General features: G+C 39.9%; 1 protein-coding gene across 12 annotated transcripts in view; it reads right to left on the bottom strand.

Moving 5' to 3' along the window:
* NCKAP5 (NCK associated protein 5) overlaps positions 1–19,954 on the bottom strand; it is a 580,968-nt gene that overhangs the window by 171,664 nt on the left and 389,350 nt on the right. For all 12 annotated transcript variants that reach the window (XM_039495322.1, XM_039495320.1, XM_039495324.1 and 9 more), the window contains one exon: positions 9,107–9,197. In XM_039495322.1, coding sequence (XP_039351256.1) covers positions 9,107–9,197 — 91 coding nt within the window. The remainder of the gene's footprint in view (positions 1–9,106; positions 9,198–19,954) is intronic.

Here is a 19,954-nt window from a genome sequence, read left to right as displayed (position 1 = left end):
CCACAGGAAGGGTTACAAATTATATCGAACCTTCTCAACTAATTTCAAGCCCAACCAAGGAAATCAGTTAAAATACACCTCACGGACTCTTGGGACACTTGGTCTCATGCACCTATGTGATGCACTTTGCCAGACTTCACTACACTCCATGAAAGTGAATCAAATCATGCCTGTGTCTCTGCACCTTCCTGGCCTTCTAAACACCTTGGCAGATCAGCTCAGTAGACAGTTCCCAGACAATCACAAGGGGGCTATCAAAGACTCAGTCCTACAGAATATCTTTTGCAAGTGAGGATTCCCAGATTCAACCTGTTTGACTAGAACAACAACTGCCAGACATTCTATTCCAGTGGGGCTCCAGCCCAGGCTTCCTGACAGATGCCTTCGTCTTCCTCAAAACTGATGCATGCCTTTCCGCTGATCCCCATGACACCAAGGCTTCTGAGGAAACTAAGGCAAGATGCAGAACTGATTATTATGATAGTCCCAGCATGGGCCAGGCAGTTCTGTTATCTCTTATCACAGCTCCCCACAGCCTTACTTGCCCTACCTGACAGAGTCTTGTAGAATAACTGTTAAATCCTACTGCTGCACTCAACTGTGTTACATCTGACAGCCTGAATGCTTTCTGGATGATGTCCGCTGAAAGAAACTGTTCAGCTGAAGTTAAGAACATTCTGCTCCAAGCAGGAAAACCCCAAACAGATAGATTTTTAAAACTAAATGGAAGCGGTTTGCTATTTGGGCACCTCAGCACCAGCTGTCTCCCTTGACAGTACCCATTTCAGCAATATTGAACTGTCTGCTAGTCCACAAGCAATCTGGATTTTCTATCAGCTCCACAGGGGCCCATCTAACAGCAACATCTGCACACCACTCTCCTATTCAGGCCCAGGCTCTATTTTTCCACTCTACCATGGCTAGATTCCTTAAGGGCCTTATTTATGTTTTCCCCCAGTTTGGGAGCCCCACCCCGCTTGGAACATCAATATAGTATTAGCAGAGTTGATGGGTCCTCCCTTTGAGCCCTTTGCAAACTATTATCTATAATACTAGTCCATGAAGGCTGCCTTTTTAGTGGCCATTACATCAGCTTGAAGGTTAGGGAGATTCAGGCCCTCATGGATGGTCCCCCCTACCTACTGCTTCAGAAGGCCAGGGTCACTGTCAGGCCTCATCCCAAGTTCCCGCCTACAGCTGTGCCACGTAAACCAATTCACTCATCTCCCAGTTTTCTTCTCCAAACCCCACTCAATCTGTAGGGACAATAAACTTTACACACCCGACATCGTAAGGGCACCGTCCTTTTACATTGACAGGAAAAACACATTCAGGAACAGACCTAAACTGTGGCCTTTGCAGTGAGGGTTAAGGGTCTGGCAGAGACTTCGCAGAGACAATTTAAGTGGGTCTCCAACTATATAAGGACATGTTATGAATTGGCCAGGTTAGATCCACCTAGCCACATCGAGCTCATTCCACTCAAGTTCAGGCAGCTTCTACTGCCTGTGGGAGAATGTCCCTACTTCTGAAATCTGTAGGTCACCTGCGCGGAGCTCAGTCCACTCATTCACAATATCCTACTCTTCGGTAGAAGCTTCCAGATTGGATGCCTGCTTTGGTAAAGTGGTCCTGCAGTCTGTTTAAGTAGAACATATATTCCTATTATCCACTTCCAAGCAAGCAAACAGCAGCTTTATTAGTCATCATGAGTGGAATGTATGCAGAATATCACTCTAAGAAGAAAGAACAGTTACTTACCTTTCAGTAACTGCAGTTCTTTGAGATGTGTTGTCCATGTGCATTCCATGACCTGTTCTCCCACTCCATTACTACACAGTGCTAGTCTTCTCAGATTCTGTGTTGGCAAAGGAACGGAGGGACAATTGGGATTGCACTACCCTTTATTCAAGAGGAAGGGGCAAAGACATCTAGGACATAGGCACAGTCCCAGTGGACACTGCTAGCAAAAGAATCTCATCTCGCACACATGGGGTGCTTGTGAACCAACAGTGCGATCCATGTAGACAACACATCTCAAAGAACCACAGAAACTGGCACAGGGGTTAATTTCCCCATTCTTTATATATGAAAGAGAATAGGTTTTGCTTGAAAACTGTCCCATTTTCACTTGAAATTTGGTCCTATTTTTTAAAATTGTATATCTAGCAAATTCTTTTGTGAAAATGACCCTATTTTCTTGTTCAAAAGGAAATGTGAAAAGCCTTGTATTCTTCATGTCTACTGTGCAGTTGAGATCATGCTTTTCAGAATGGGTAACCAGACTCCTGCTAGCTCCAGCAGAGCTAGTGTTCTAAAAATGACCATGTAGCCAAGGGTACACAGGTAGCACAGGTAATGGCTCAGGCTAGTCGCCTGAGTACAAACCCGCTCAGACTCCCAAGTACATACTTGGGTGGCTAGCCCTAGCTGCTGCCTGTGATACCCCCAGCTACATTAATATTTTTAGTACACTAGCTTCAGCAGACCTAGTATGTGTTTGTCTATCTGCACTGGGAAGCGTGCTCCCAGATGCAGTGTAGACATAATCTATGTCTATATTTTATCTGTCCATCTCAGTAACTTTTATGGCTCTCATCACTGTGGTTTCTGAGCAGCTCACACTGAGGAGTTTATCCTTAATGCGCATGTGAGGTAGGGAGAAGGAGAAGGTGGGGCTGGATAGGACATACACTACGCAAGCAGCCAACCAACATCACCAGACAGGCACTGCAGTGGAACCCCCAAGGCAAGCGGAAAAGAGGCCGCCCAAGAAATACTTGGCGACGCGACCTTCAGGTTGATAGCAAAAAAATGGGCTATACCTGGAACCAGCTAGAGCGAATGGCCCAGGATAGAAGACTATGGAGATCTGTTGTTGGCGGCCCATACCCCGGTTGGGGTGACAGGCATGAATGATGATGAATGAATGAGGTAGGGAAGTATTATTATCTTCATTTTACAGGTGAAAAACTGAAACAAATTAAGTGATTTGCTCAAGGTCACGCAGGAAGTGTGTGGCAGAGACAGGACTGAACTCTGGTCTTTTCAGTCCTACTGCCTTAAACACAAGACAATCCTTCCTCTTTGGTAACCTACATAATGTATACAAACAAGTGTATGTTTGTCTGTACTGCACTTCAGAGTACTTGTCCGGCAAATTCTGAACTGTGATCGACTGTAATCTTGCAGAAAACTCTTTCTCTTCCTTATCTATTCTGATTGTCAAACTGGCAGATAAAGTCAAAATAAGTTTAAGGGAAACCTGAAAGACTCTATTGCCCGTCTCATCTTTAATCAGATGAGAGTCTCCCTGTGGCATGCATGCATGCAGTAAAAGGATCAAGTGGATAAAAAAGAATCTATTTGTAAATTTCTGGAAAACAAGAATAAACATATGAAGAAAGGCTTGCAGAGTCCTTGCTTTTACAAGGATTCATCTGTTTCTCTTCATTATTCATAGTGACCATTTCCCATCTCCCATAAAGGATTTGCATCTTGAATGGGCAAGCATCTGTAACACTGATAGAGGGAGATGCAGAGCTGTTTGCCGCCCCTCAGGGTATTAATACATACTCTGGGTTAATTAACAAGTAAAAAGTGATTTTATTAAATACAGAAAGTAGGATTTAAGTGGTTCCAAGTAGTAACAGACAGAACAAAGTGAATTACTAAATAAAATAAAATAAAATAAAACATGAAAATCTAAGCCTAATACAGTAATACAATTGAGTACAGATAAAATCTCACCCTGAGAGATGTTTCGATAAGTTTCTTTCACAGACTGGATGCCTTCCTAGTCTGGTCAGCCCTTTCCCCTGGTACAGCCCTTGTTCCAGCTCAGGTGGCAGCTAGGGGATTCCTCATGATGGCTCCTTCTTTTCTCTGTTCCACCCATTTATATATCTTTTGCATAAAGCGGGAATCCTTTGTCCCTCTGGGTTTCCCCCCCGTCTTCTCAATAGAAAAGCACCAGGTTAAAGATGGATTCCAGTTCAGGTGACATGATCACATGTCAATGTAAGACTTCATTACCCACTTGCCAGCACACACATATACAGGAAGACTTACAGGTAAAACAGAGCCATCTGCAGTCAATTGTCCTGGTTAATGGGAGTCATCAAGATTCCAAACCACCACACTTTCCATAATTACAATAGGCCCTCAGAGTTATATTTCATATTTCTAGGTTCAGATCCAAGAGTGGTACATTTATACAAATAGGATGATCACACTCACTAGATTATAAGCTTTGTAATGATACCTTACAAGAGACTTTTTGCATGAAGCATATTCCAGTTACATTAGCATATTTTCATAAAATCATATAGAGTGCAACGGCCCAGTTTCATGTAAGTCATAGGAGGTAATTGTCCTACTCTACTTGGCACTGGTGAGGTCTCAGCTGGAATACTGCATCCAATTCTGGGTGCCACACTTTAGAAAATATGTGGATAAATTGGAGAATCCAGAGGAGAGAGACAAAAATGCTAAAAGGTTTAGAAAACATGACCTGTCTTGAGAAAAGAAGATTGGGAGGTGGCGGGGGGCTGATAACTATGTCTCCAAATATGTTAAGGACTGTTATAAAGAAGAGCACGATCAATTGTTCTCCATGTCCACTGAAAGTAGGACAAAAAGTAATGGGCTTAATCTGCAGCAAGGCAGATTTAGGTTAGATATTAGGAAAAACTTTCCAGCTATGAGGGTAGCTTCTGGAACAGGCTTCAAGGAAGGCTGTGGAATCCTCATCATTGGAGATTTTTAAGAACCCATTGGACAAACACCTGTCATGGATGCTTTAGGGTTACTGGGTCCTGCCTCAGCTCAGGGAGCTGGGCTAGATGACTTCTCAAAGTCCCTTCCATCCCTACATTTCTCTGATTCTATGATCTGAAGTTAATTAACAGTAATATTTATTCTGGAGTCAGGCATATTGGTATTGTAATAAATACTCAGTTTTGTATGTTCCTGAACAATCATTGGGTTTGCAAAAAGAAATGTGTCCAATAGTCAATAGATCAAAAGTGTTTAGTGCACAGTGTTTTAAGACTACTCAAATATTAATTTGAACATGCTGCACACAATGAAACTAACTTACCATAGTGTCAGGGAATATGGGACACAGTATCAACAATTCATGTTAAAGACCCACTCTAGAAATCTCCCTCAGTCCTATATTTTCTGATTTGTTCCAAAATATAGGACTGTATTGTGCAAAAAAAATTTCTGGATAACTGATAATTAAACTCAGAGGTGTATTCTGCTTTAGAAAAATAGTACTTATACATTTAAAAACTGCACTCAATAAAGCATTAGGAATCAGAGCTATGTGAATAACTGAATTTTCAGTTTACTACCAATTCCAAAAAATGGGGGCAAAAATAATTTCAGGTTGAACAAATTGTTTTGTTCAATCCAAAATGAAATAATTCAATAAAATTTTGAGCTCTTTTTACATTTTAAAAAAATAAATTTGAAGGAATTAAATAGAATTAAAATTAAAAGTCATTTCAAATTTTAGAAATTGAAACTTTTGTTCATAAATGTCTAAATGAAATGTTGCAACTCTTTTGGAATTTTAGTCCCCGCCCCCTCCCCCCCAACTTAAACAATTTGTCAAAACTGACACAAACTTCATTATTCTCCAAAGTATGTTTCAAAGTAAAACTTTTTCCCAGTTTATTTGGAATGTACAGTAAGTGTGACACTGGCAGACCACATGTCAGCTCATGCTGAAGCCCCAGGCCAATTCACTTGTGCATTAGTACACCTCTACCTCGATATAACAATGTCCTCAGGACCAAAAAATCTTACCATGTTATAGGTGAAACCGCGTTATATCAAACTTGCTTTGATCCACCGGTGTGCGCAGCTTCCTCCCCCCCCCCCCCCCGAGCACTGCTTTACCGCGTTATGTCCAAATTCGTGTTATATTGGGTCGCGTTATATCGAGGTAGAGGTTTATAGATGAAAGTGAGTGTTAAATGTATCAGAGTGTGTATTTGGTGTTTAAAGTTAATGAAAACTAATGGACTGTTACTTGCATTGTTTTACTTATATGTATCCTCTTATAATGTAATAACAAACATTTATATTGTGTATATCCCTGTAACTAAATAACCCATCAAAGGAGAAAGAAGCTTGTAGAATGCAAATGAAGAATTCTAACAGAAAAGAGTTAATTTCAAAGCAAATGGTCATAGTGTGTGATGCTTGCAGGTCAAAAACTCAAAATGAATTCCTTACTCTCTGTCATCAAAGGAAAAGCCTATGTAGGCATTGACACTGTCAGCTTGTTTTCTGTGAGAAGAAGCTGTAACTATGGATTCAAGGAAAGATCTTTCATTTCTGGACTATTTGGACTCTTACAGGGAAGTATACCAGATGCAAAGCGGAGCTCCCCAGAGACAAACTGGGTATCCTGAAAAGACTTTTGAGAAACTGACAGTTTATTACATCACTGCTACCACTTAAATTTACAAACTGTGACTCACCTGTGCATATATTTCATCTGCTTTAAGGTTTCAATAACTCATTTCTTTTTCTTAGGTAATAAAGCTTTGGTTAGTTTCCTATAGAACTGGTTGCCAGCATTGTCTTTGGTGTAAGATCTAGAGTACCAATTGATCTGGAGAAAGTGACTGGTCTTTTGGGACCAGGAACAATCTGATGTGGTGTGATTTTTGGTTTGAGTGACCATTTATCACAAAGTCCAGTTTGTCTGGGTGGAAAGATAAACCGAAGAGTCTAAGGGGTCTGTCTGTGACTCCAAGGTAAGATTGGAGTTCACATTTGTCATTGGCTTGGTGAAATCTAATTATAGAACATACCACAGTCTGCCCTGTTTTCTAATAGTCTGCCCAGAAGAAGGCACTCACAGTCGTGAGCCAGTCCAGACAGTGTGACAGCAAGTACTATGCTACATCATAAATATGCTTTTCATACTTTTTATCCCAGATTTGGAATTGAGCTGTAGATGGGAAACAATGTTGTCATACTGCACTGAAAGAAGGATGTATATCAAAGTGTAAAGTGTAACTGCTAGGGTTTTACTTCCAGATGCTACTCCCAATAGTGAAATATGCTGATATATCAAAAAATGACAGATATTATTTATAATGCCTTGCATATGATAAGTGAATAAAGTATTTGTAATATAATTCATGAAAAATGTAGCCAATATCTGTTTATGATCTATGTGCAGAATTGGATTTTAATAATATATTCATTATTAGTGAGTATCCAAACACCTTGTGAGTTTTTAGGACAGTAGGTTCTCTGCAAACTATTTGCTGTGGTGATGCCTTCAGCTATTGGCTGTTGATTGTTATGACTGGTCACCTAAGTCACATGGTATTGTTTGTTTTCCCTGATTGGATGACAAACACTATATACATAGAGCGGACACTTCTGGCCTAAATAGCAAACATCCACATTAGTGTGTGAATGCCCTTGCTGGCATATGAATACAGGCATTCAAATGAAAAAAACAGCCATTCCGCAAAATCTGAGCAAACAAAAACCAATTTTTGTGAGAGCCTGCAGAAAAGTGGACAAAAAGGGGTGTGGACATGGCTGAATTGAAAAGCAATTCAAAATAAGTAAAATGTTCAAAAACAATTTTCCTCCTTTTTCACTCCCTCTGTTCATCACTGTCATATGATGCAGTAGGCTGGCCATTCTTTCAGTAAAGAAGAAAATGCTTTGAGCACATTTTTTGTATAATAAATAAATGGAACAATAAAATGCATGTTGCAATTATACAGGACTTCCCGTAGAAGAATTATACAGGACTTCCCAGTCTTAAATTATTTAAGCAGCAGAAGAGCACTGTGTGAGGTTAGCTACTATTAGTATCCCCAGTTTACAGACAAGGAAAATAAAGCCCAGACAGGTTAACAGAGACATTAAGTGGCTTGTCCCAGATCAGACATGATAGCAGCATCTATCCAAAAATAAAATCCATGACAGTTGTGACTCTTAGTCATGTATCTTAACAACTAAATCACACAATGAATCACCTTAACATTTATTTCCATGTCAGTTACTTGAACATATACATAATCTTAGATTAAGTCTTAACTGCCTACAATTCTGCAGCCTCTGATCAAGTGTGACTGTTATTTGGCTTTGCATTTTAGTCTGTCCTCATGCTCTGGTTGTAAGAAGGGACATGAAAGTATCTATACAATGTTTTTCACAAGTGCCTCGTTATCTGGAGAACTGCAAAGTAGGTCATGTTTCAATATTTTATTTCTTGTAGGATTGTTAGTAAAGGTATGAATACGCACTGAGGCCTTCTCTGTCTGACCAAGGAAATGCAACTTTTGGAATAATTGGGACTGTCTTTATTAAATATTTAAATAAGTGAATTTTCAGAATGTCAGTGTAAATGGGCAGAATATCTCTCAACATCCTCAACAGAATGTAAAGACCCTCCGTTAGCTCAAATCTCATGCTCTTCTTGGGTAAAGTAAAATTCTAATAAATCATAAACCACAATATAAGCTTCCTCCCTCAGCTTGGTTCTCCCTCAGTTTTTCTCTGCAGAAACAACTTTATTCTTGCCCCTAGTACTCTTTGTTCAGAGGGACGCTCATCCTCCCTATATCCCAGGTTCAAGTGACAAAGCACACCTATTACGCAAGTCAGACAAATTTTTGCAGCTTTATACAAGGTTCTATTACCTCTGAAAATATGGGTTGACAGAACATTACTGTGACAGTTTTCTGGTAAAATCTTGTGACTTAGGTGCTTTGGAATATTTTACCATAAATTTCATGTTTTAATAAGGCTTAACATTTGGTTCATGTTTCCCTTCTGAAAAGTAGATGCAACAATCAAAATAATAAAGCAAAGAGTTTCTTGGGAAGGAACAAGAAGATAAAAATGTAATTATGGAAATGGAAAACCTTAAGCAGTAGGGGGAGAATACACAGGGAAAGTGAGGAGGAACCAGGTATGCTGAATTATTTAATAATAATAGATTACCAGCATTCATAACTCATAAAGACAGAACAAAAATACTTGGACATGGATGTCGGAAATACAGAGCATTGGTTAGATTTTTTAAATATGTAAACAACAGAAAAGCTACCAATACCTGATACACCTTCATGATATTAACTGTTCCCTCTCCATTCTGGTCTGGAGATCCTTGATTCTGCAGTAGATTTCTCACCGTCTCCTCCATCCTGGAGAATGAAAATACAAAAACATTTTAAAGGTCAGAAATCTCTGCATGTGGATAAGACATGTAGTGTTAGGGTCATTTAAAGGACAAAATACATCATTCTACTGGCTACTAGCAAATTAATATTCATAGGATATCCTGGTCTTGGAACTTTCTTCACTTCTATACTGGAGCCTATGGTTAACACACTTAAAGGGCTTCTTTACCTTTTACATGGGTAGGGTAATGAGAGCTTCCTCTTTATGTGAGCTACAAAGGGAGTTTAATAAACATCAGACAACATATGCAGCTAGCAGGCATCTTCTTGATGTCAGTGTTGTAGCAGCAGCAGAATAATAAAATTAATGCCATCAAAAAAAATCATTCATAATTTTCCAGAAAAGTGTAATACCACAACTTCTTTTGAGTACTGTTGCATTTTTAGTCAGCTGTGTATAATGTGGAGAGTTCATCCCCAAAGAAAATTCCTGGCATTGACTCCTTTATTCCCTAGGTATGTTCCAGGATAATTGAAATAAAATTTCTTATAATTTTCCCACTTCATGTATGTTTGGTTTACATTCAAGGAAAACAGTTTCACTACTAGAACTCTGTGAAAATGCGTCAGTAGCATTTACAAGTGTGTTGATGACTCGCCTTCTAAAGGACTGAGAAAGTGGGCATACCTTACTGCTCTGTTTTTTCCCCTCTTCACTTCAGTCCACTACAACCTGTGGCCCCCAAATTAAAAGTTTAATGTGAAAGCAGTAGCAGTGGGAGCAGGATCCTTTATGGTCCTGCTGCAAAAAGCGGTTGAGGTGGGCTGTCCCTCATAATATACCACCAATGTAGTGAAGAGATCCCGGTATAGGAGTGGGGAGCAAACTAGTTAACCTCGAAGGTTTTGAGGTGTTTTGGAATGAGGTAAAAGCCAACTTGATTTCCTCCTGGCACTGAGGGTTGAGGATGGGCTGCGCTGCAGCAGGAGTGCCTGAAGAAGTTCTAGCCAACTCAGCCAGAATGTGGAGAGACTAATTCAGACACAGTTCTATGAATTGGTGCAGTATGTGCTCCCTCCTAGTACAGCAATGCTAGCTAGTGTGGAGCGAGGTAGAGTGCCAAGACTGGGATCATGGCTCGTTCTGCTATAGAGGCACAAGTGCACTGCTTGGTAACCTTTTCCCCACTTACATCCCATGCAGTGCTGGCCACAATCTGCCATTATAACATCATGAGAGTTTAGTCAATCTCAGCTCAGACATTAAAAAAGAAAGAATGTTTGTGCTATTATGCTGGTAGGTATTAATGGCTTCCATCAAGCATGCCTTTGATCGATCTGCAATCACAGAGCTTGTTAAAGCTGATGGGCATGCTAGCTACTCTTAATTCAGGTTGACTGGAAGAAGCAATTGGGCTCCTTTATTGAGTAAGATAGCTTTAGATAATAGAAGCCACTGTCCAAGGCACTAGGCCACATGCAGGGCTAATCAAAAATCAAGCCATATGGGTAAAGGGGTTTCATAGGGACTGATTGCTAGTGTAGGGGCTAGGGCTTTGATTGGTTGCAAATGTGTTTGTCTGGGTGTGTCAGAAGCAGAAACAACCAGAGAGCTAGAGAAGCTGTCATGAGTGTGACCTTGCAGGCAGTAGACAGAGCTCACTGGAGTACAAGACTGGCTGGGAAAAGCAAGCTTGGAGACTGTGAGTAAGGAAACAACCTGCTTCTGTTTGTTCCTACTAAGTTCACAGAAACAGGGCTTTGTGAACCTTCTTCATAGATAAAGAGGACTGCACCAAAGAAATACCTGACTCTCTAATGGAAACAACCCAGGAAGGCCCCGAATGTTAGCTACCCACACTGGACAAAGGGCAACAATACCATCTTTACATAACCTTTGTGCACCTGGTTGTCATTTGAGTCTTTCAGTCTGATCAGAATCAGTAGTAACTAATCTAATAACAACATTCCTGCTTGCTTAGTTCTCTCTTTTATAGTCAGCCAGCAACATCCTACTTCCTGAGAAGCAGGCATTGTGAGGCATTCATCCTAGTCAGATGCCCAGTGACATTTCCCTTATTTTTATTATATTTTTTTAGTTGATGTGAATGTTTTTGCATTGCCAGAATGCACACGGAATAGTTGGACCATCTGTTGACCAAATGTGAATAAGAATAAGCCAGCTCTAATCTCCAGTGCAGACAGTGGTACATAGTTTTTCAGTTGCAGACTGGAACCATTTCTGCTCATCGGCTGACCTTAATCAGAGCCTTTTTACTCAGGAGGCCAAATCCTTTTGCTTCAGAATATAATCCATAAAAGAAGACAAATATTTTAATTCCTAAAATGTGAACCCCTAATTTTTAAAGTTATTAATATAGCAGAGTCTCTTTCTACTGATATATATTTATAATATTATGAAAAGCCCAGGTAAATGAATAAACAGACTCAAATCAGAAAAGAAAATGAGGAACAGATCCACCTCTCACTAAAGTTAATGGGAGTTTTGTCATTGAATTCTGTGTTAGCAGGATCAAGGACAATAATATGAAGGAAAAACAATGTAGGTGCAAAAAATCAAACCACTTATGAAAAAGAATTGTGAAAAGCACTATAATAGAAGTCATTTATTGCATGATAGCTTCTCTTTGCCTATTTTCTGGGCACAGACAATTAGGTTGACTGTCCTGGATTGCTTCTGCATGTGTATAAAGCAGAAACTCATTTTGTCTAAGAACTTTGTAGGGATTGGCTGTACACTGTTCTATGTCGAGTATAGTGATCAGATACTCTTAGCAAAACTCCAATTTACACTGGCAGAACAAAATACAGAGTATGACAAACCCATCCAGACGACAGGCAGAGTTGTTCTAACTGGAGGGTAAATATAGTTTTTTTGCTTGTTTGTTGATATTAAAGAAATATATAAAGACAAGCTTAATTATCTGTGATGATGATGATGATGAAGCATGTACAATGAAATTTACTTTAGATTTCCAAAGGTCCTAATTTCCCTTTAATGAGGTATCAGTGGAAGAGTACAACAAGGAGAAAGAATAAATAGATATCTGCCAAAAAGGCAAGTCAAATGCCCTTAGATTCAGCTTTCGCAAAGTTTGTCAGGCACTGCCATTGTGGTTTACCGACTGCTATTGCTAGCATTCCTTTTTTATTTGAATCCCAGTCTTCCATTTTAGGAGGAACTGCTTGACCAAACATTCTGTACCACAATAATTTAATCTGCTTCCTCATTAAATCAGCATTCAGTGCTTTTAATTTATGAGAGCATTAATAAAAGTTCATTGTTATATTATAATCTACATTAGTCTGCACAATTAAAGTATATGCCAGTAAAATTTAATACACTATTTTAAAGTTTGGCCAGGCCCTTCCCCAAATCCAGTTTGAGAAATAGCCGCGGCCTTCCCCTGGCCGACTTTATCTGGGAGATAGCATATAAATTTTGAACCAAAGTGGCATTGATGAACTATATAGCTGTCAGTCGTGTCTGATGATGACATCACAGCATCGTGTGTGTGCTCTTGTGGCTGTACAGTCCGATCTGCAAGGAGCAAGGTCAAGGTCACGGTAGGTGTCACATAGAAATGTCTCCCACTGAAAACGTGACATGACGCGTGGCCCTTTTTTCAACCAGTTTTTCACAGATGTCTCTCTCAACATGTTCACAATCTTTATTGATAGTTGCTCTCGATTCAGGTCTGCCTGTGGCTGTGTCTTCCAAGTTATCGATATTTATGCTGCACGAGTTGAGATTCTGCTTAAGGATGTCTTTGAATTGTTTATATTAGTCACTCAGAGCAAGTACGCTCATGCCAAAGATCTTCATTTTTCTGATAAAAGCATTAACCTTCCCTACCCTTGTATTTTCCTGTAAGTTTCATTTTCATTTCATACCCTTGTATTTTCCTGTAAGTTTCATTTTCTTTTCAGGGCACTGTGCTGCTAAAAATATGTGCATTACAGCACCATACGGGACAGAGTCCACATATACACCAAACCCATTCAACATTTCAGGAAATAAATCTCATAAAGACAGAGAGAGAGCGTGTGTGTGCATAGATACAATTTGTCTTCTATTCGGTTCATCAGTACTAATGCTTGCCAACTGGGAAATGCCAGGTCAGAGTCTGCAACATTCCATATCAGGTTCTGAGCAGATAATTTAGCCCTGCAGCATTCCCCAAACAATAAAATAGACCTTAGTATCCACTCTGGCCTAGCACTTAAAACTTCTTTTGCATCACCCCAACCAACACCTCCCCGCCTCAAAAGTAGTAATAGGAGGATACATTCATTTATTATTTGTATTATAGCAGTACCTAGATGTCCCAACTGAGATTAGGGTCCTATCATGCTAGGCATTGCGCTATTTTATATATAGTGCAATGAAGTAGACAAAACAGCAAAGATGGGAGAGGAAGCAGAGGCACAGCAATGTAAAGTAACTTGCCCAAGATCACAGGTAATGCTGGGAGTAGAACTCAGGGGTGAAATTCTGGCCCCACTGAAGTTAATGGCAAAACTCTACTGAGTGAGCTCCAGTCTAATGCCCTGTATATTGGAGGGATCTATTTTCCCCCCTATTAATGTGTTTTGGATTTTAGAAAAAATGTACACATTCTCATTTTTTATAAATAAATACAAATATACCTGCAAAGAAAGCTTGTCCTCAGGTCAGATTTAGTTTATGCTCTTAAGTTTGATCTATACTCCTACCCCATGCACCACATACAATTACACAGTAGGTCAGAGATCTCAAAACATCAATAACACTGAAACAAACTATACATCCTTGCTGTAAAAGTAGATTTCTAATTTTTAAACAGAGATTATGTGTGTGTGTGCGCGCATCTCTCTCTCTCTCTCTATATATATATACACACACACTGTGCTAGACCCAGGCCAGTTGGGAACAGCAGAGTAGTAGAAGGGAGATATACTGGCCACTGGATAAGCAGTGACTAGAGCAGCGGCTGCTCCACGCTAATGAGAACACCTGACTCCAATTAACCTGCTAAGAGTCAGGTGAGGCTGGTAAGCACCTGTCTCTAATTAAGGCCCCTCTCATGCTATAAAAGGGCTCGCTCCAGTCAGGCCAAAGGGAGCCAGAGATGGGGAAGTGCGTGCGTGAGTGCGTGCGTGAAAGAAAAGCTGAGAGTGAGTAGGCATACTGCTGGAGGACTGAGAAGTACAAGATCATACATCAGGAGGAAGGTCTGGTGGTGAGGACAAATAAGGTGTTGAGAGGAGGCCATGGGGGAGTAGCCCAGGGAGTTGTAGCTGTCGCACAACTATACCAGGAGGCACTCTAGACAGCTGCAGTCCACAGGACCTGGGCTGGAACCTGGAGTAGAGGGTGGGCCTGAGTTCCCCCAAAACTTCCCAACTCCTGATCAAACACAGGAGGAATTGACCTTGACTGTGGCTTCTACCAGAGGAGAAGGTCTCTGGGCTGTTTCCCAACCCACAGGGTGAATCTGTGAGGCAAGCAAATCCGCCAATAAGCGCAGGACCCACCAAGGTAGAGGAGGAACTTTGTCACCACACACACAATAATATATTACATAGTCTTTAATTTGGTAAAACTACTTTAAAAATAAATAAATAAAAGCATTTTGGCACAGAGAGAGACTGCAGGCTTTAATTCACTCATGGGTATGTTATGCCATTAAAACCAACCAAAAGTGTTAGTCTCATTTTGAATGCAGCTTCATAGCCATTCCAAGAGCATCTGTATGTGTAGACAGAGAAACATCTGTGTGTTTATTAGTAGTAGTGATGGTGCTGTGTGAAACACAGCAACTTTTGAAAGGATGAAGTGGATACAGAAAAGTGCAAGGTGAAAACTAGATCTGTCATCAATGACTATTTGTGGAAATTCCCTGAATGTTAACAAACTGTTCTCATGTGTTTTCACACCACACTGCATGCATCATGACATTTTCAGGCTCATAGGGTGTCTACACTACAAAATTAGGTCGACTTTATAGAAGTCAATTTTTAGAAATCAATTTTATATAGTCGATTGCGTATGTCCACACTAAGCACATTAAGTTGGCGGAGTGCATCCTCACTACCGTGGCTAGCATTGACTTACGGAGCGGTGCACTGTGGGTAGCTATCCCACAGTTCCCGCAGTCTCCGCCGCCCATTGGAATTCTGGGTTAAGCTCCCAATGCCTGATGGTGCAAAAACATTGTCGTGGGTGATTTTGGGTATATGTCGTCAGTCTCCCTCCGTGAAAGCAATGGCAGACAATCATTTTGCGCCAGACACCAGGGCGATTAGAAGAGCACAGCAAGGCACGCTGCGCATCAGAGAGGCTTTGAAAACCAGTTTCCTGACTGGCCAGGCTTCAGTGTGACAGTTGTGTGTGTTTCTCCTTGATGCAAACCCACCCCCTTTGTTGATTTTAATTCCCTCTAAGCCAACCACCCTCTCCCCTTCGAAATAAAGTAACTATTGTTTTGAAACCATGCATTCTTTCTTTATTAATTAAAAAAAAAAAGAGATAATGGACAAGGTAGCCCAGGTGGGGTGGGGGAGGAGGGAAGGAAAAGGCCACATTGCTTATTGTAGCCACACTAAAAATCAAACTGTCTGAATAACAGCCTTCTGTTGCGTGGGCCATCTTCTGCAGTGGAGTGGCTGGGTGCCCAGAGCCTCCCCTCCCTGCATTCTTGGGCATCTGGGTGAGGAGGCTATGGAACATGGGGAGGAGGAAAGGCAGTTATGCAGTGGGGGTCTGTGCTCTTGTTGGCTTTCCTGCAGCTCCAATGGATGCTTCATCATGTCTGTTTGCTCCTCCATTAGCCTCAGCATCGCGTCCTGCCTCTGCTCTTCGCGCTCACTTAATTCTTTCCTTCCCTCTGCCACTGAATGCCTCCATACATTAAGCTGTGCCCTATCAGTGCGGGAGGGCTGCATGAGCTCAGAAAACATGTCATCGTGAGTGTGGTTTTTTTAGCCTTCTAATCTGTGATAACCTCAGGGACGGAGATGATAGGGGGAGTGTAGAAACATTCTACGCTCTATGATTCTGGGGGGACTGCATGGTCACCTGTGCTGCTGAGTTCGGCACGCTGACCAAACAGGAAATTAAATGAAAAAGTTCCCGGGGCTTTTCCTGTGTACCTGGCTAGTGCATCAGAATTCAAAGTGCTGTCCAGAGCGGTCACAATGGAGCACTTTGGGATAGCTTCCGGAGGCCAATACCATCGATTTGCGTCCACACTACTCCAAATTCAACCCAGCAAAGTCAATTTTAGTGCTACCTCCCTCGCCAGGGAGGAGTACAGAAGTCGATTTTAAGAGCCCTTTAGGTCAACGGAATGGGGTTGGTTGTGTGGACACATTAATTTTTAAATCGACCTAATGCGGCTAAATTCAACCTAACCCTGTAGTGTAGACCAGGCCATATCGTTTTCTAGTAGACACACAAGAGTGCTAGCCACAGAACTGATGGCAGGTGGAGGCAAGCAAAGAAGAGGAAGCAATTTTATTCCATGAGGAATTACCATTATTTGTTTTCAGTCTACAAGTTTCCTGCAGAGTTTTCTGAGTCTATCAGAAGGTTTCTCATCTCATAACAGAGATTACATCACCTACATTTGTTTGAGTCCTGATGATTATGTACTCAAGAATTATTCTTTATCTGGAACCATCTCTATTCCAATAATAACTTCCTCTTATCATGGCATCAACACTTCCAAAAGTCCTGTGATTTTTGGGGGCTTTAGAATCCCCTATATATGGTTTTGCTTCAGTAGGACAGACATCTGGAACTGGCCAATAATTAATCCTATTACTAATAGTACTTTTCTACAGTGCCTTGCATCCAGGGATTTCAAAGTGCTTTACAGTCATTAAAGACTACATTTTCCAATGGTTATACTCATGTAACAGAGGACACTAGGAGTTCACTGAGTATCTATGACAGATTTGCCCTCAATTAATCCTCACAACATCCCTTAAGTACTATTATACCAGAACTTTTGTAATTCACACAAATGACTGTGAGACCCCCTGCAAATTACTGAATTTTGCAAATTAAATATATGGAGATATACCTATCTCATAGAACTGGAAGAGACCTTAAAAGGTCATTGAGTCCAGCCCCCTGCCTTCACTAGAAGGACCAAGTACTGATTTTGCCCCAGATCCTTAAGTGGCATCCTCAAGGACTGAACTCACAACCCTGGGTTTAGCAGGCCAATGCTCAAACCACTGAGCTATCCCTCTCCCCAGAATATGAATAAATAAAGAAGAAGAGATGAAGATGATGCACCACAAAATATATTCTGTTCATTCAAATGCAGTGTATCAATAACTATAATAATTCATTGTATACTAGGAAATATGATGTATAGTTTGTAAACATCAGCAAGCGATATGTATGTAAGCAAGCACGTATTAAAGCTTTTGCTAAGAAGTGATCAGAGAATGAGGGGGTTCTGTGCATGCCAATTGGTGCATGGCTGGGAAGGTTAGTATAATTCTACTGTATATTCATTTTACATTTGAAAACTGAGGCTCAAAGAAGTAAGTGACTTGCCAAAGAAATAGAACCTGGCAGTCACGAATCCTTGGTCAAGGCAATACATGACAAGACATATTCTCTGTTTTTATTTTACATTGATTCATTACTGTGACTGAGCAGACCTAATGCTGTTTCCATGAGTTATCTGACTAAGTTGCATACAGTAATACATATCTAAATAACTTCAAATGTATTGGCAGCCATGCTGTCTCTATATTGTTATGATACTATGATGTACATTTCATATCAATAGCATATGTTCCTGCCCACATAATTTTAAACAAATTCCAATTTGATCTGGAATGAAGAATGGTACTGAAGATCTTAGTTCTGTCTTTTTACTAGTTTGGAAGGTTGTGTACTCATACTGTGGACTCAGAGTTTAAGTACTGTTACCTGACAGATGCGTGTGGGGCTAAAAAGAAATAAAAATATTTCCACATTTTATAGTTATTTTGCAATACAAAGGTAATAGTTAAAATATAGAATTATTTTGATTAACTGGCTGTTATGCATATTATTAATATTTAATGAGACTTTTAGTATATTAAAGTCTATATAAAATACCCAAACTCCTGCAGAACTAAAAAGTGTTACATTTCACTGAGCTGATGCATTGTTTTTTTTTTTTTTTTTTTTTACTTTTTTAATGTCCATGTCCATAAAGTAAAGGTGCTAATAAAACTAAATATATAATATAGTGAATAGTGAAGGGCTTGTCCCCTAAAAAAAAACAAGTTTTAATATAATAATAATCACAAAGAGAGCTGGTGTTTTGGTACCCCAGAGCCATGCATTGTAGGCATACCCTTAAAGCTAAACCTCTACAGCAACTGGCCCATCTGGCCCTCCATAAAAGTCTATACAGTGTGGGGGGTAGGTAGAAGTGTCCCCACACTGGGTTCAGTTCCCCATAAAAGAAAGGAAAAGGCAGTCCTCTGTAACTCTGACAAATTTAGGGAGTCCAAAAATCAACATCATCACCACAAAGGACAGGAAAATAATATGAGTTTGGGAAAAAAAAAAAATAAAAAAAAAAAATTTTTTATTTATATTTTATGATTTTTAATCCTTTAAGGTTCACCTTTTCCAGCTTTTCTCTGAAAATATGAGGGTTAAGAATTTTTTTTTATGAAATTAAAGATTCTCTCTGTGTGTGACTCCAGGAGAGAGGGGCTGGGGCAGAAAAAACATCAAATATCATGAGACACACAAAGACTCATGAGCCAGCAACACTGCATGAATAATGAATGAATATGAATAAAAGTGAGTGATACAGTACATGCTGGTAACCACAATGCTATGCTCTTACATACATATTATAATCCATATTCACATAATAAAATTCATAAAATGGTAGGTACCTGGTGGTGTTATATGTGGGCTTTTGTTTTGGAATTTGGTTTTCTTTGTTTCTCTAATAACATAGATTTATTTAGCTAAACCTAAAAAAAGAGGAAGCTAGGTTTTTGAGCAGTGCCTGGCAGTGAGTAGTGAGCCTCCTTGCCTTCCTTGCCCTCTCTCTTTGCCAGCAGCAAGAGCAGAGTCAGAGCACAGTCAGAGGAGAACAACCCTTAGTACAACAAACTACAGTGAGGACACAACATATTTGCTGCATGAACCTCTTCCATCTTCCACTCCACAGCTGGGCAAATCAAGAGGAGGACTCATGCTGGACTATGTTAAGTCAATGCAAGTGGTCCTCTGATGACAGTACTTTCTGATCCCACACACTGATCCCACATCTGCCTTAGGATGATGCCCTCCTTGCCTTAATGCTTAATAAAGAGGTGAGATATAAATAGTGAGAGGTGAGGAATAGCATCCTGTTCAATAAAAGTTAGTTTGTTCTAGAAAGTAAAACCTTATTTATTTAAAACTTAAAACTAATATGGATTATGGAATTAATAAACAAAAATTTATAATAGTACAAAAAAGAAAAGGTAATAAAAAAAACAAGAAAACAAACAAGAGGAAAAGAAAACAAAGAAGAGGATAAGAAGTTTAAGACTTTTAATCTTATGTCTTTAGTCTTTTAATAATCTTAATGTAATAGCAAATAAGTAGCAAGTATATAAATGGTTAGTTAGGTATAAATAGTCTAGATATATAGGTAGCAATTAACTCCTCTAAAGTATAGAACCATGCTCTTCTAAAAAGCAAAAAAAATATAATGATTGATACAAATACAGCACATCATGAATGAATAATGAAAGCCTGA

Source organism: Mauremys reevesii, linkage group 11, assembly GCF_016161935.1.
Source record: "Mauremys reevesii isolate NIE-2019 linkage group 11, ASM1616193v1, whole genome shotgun sequence".
In the NCBI taxonomy this organism is placed as follows: domain Eukaryota; kingdom Metazoa; phylum Chordata; order Testudines; family Geoemydidae; genus Mauremys; species Mauremys reevesii.
Note: the sequence above shows the minus strand (reverse complement) of the source record. Positions and strands in the feature narration are given on the sequence as shown.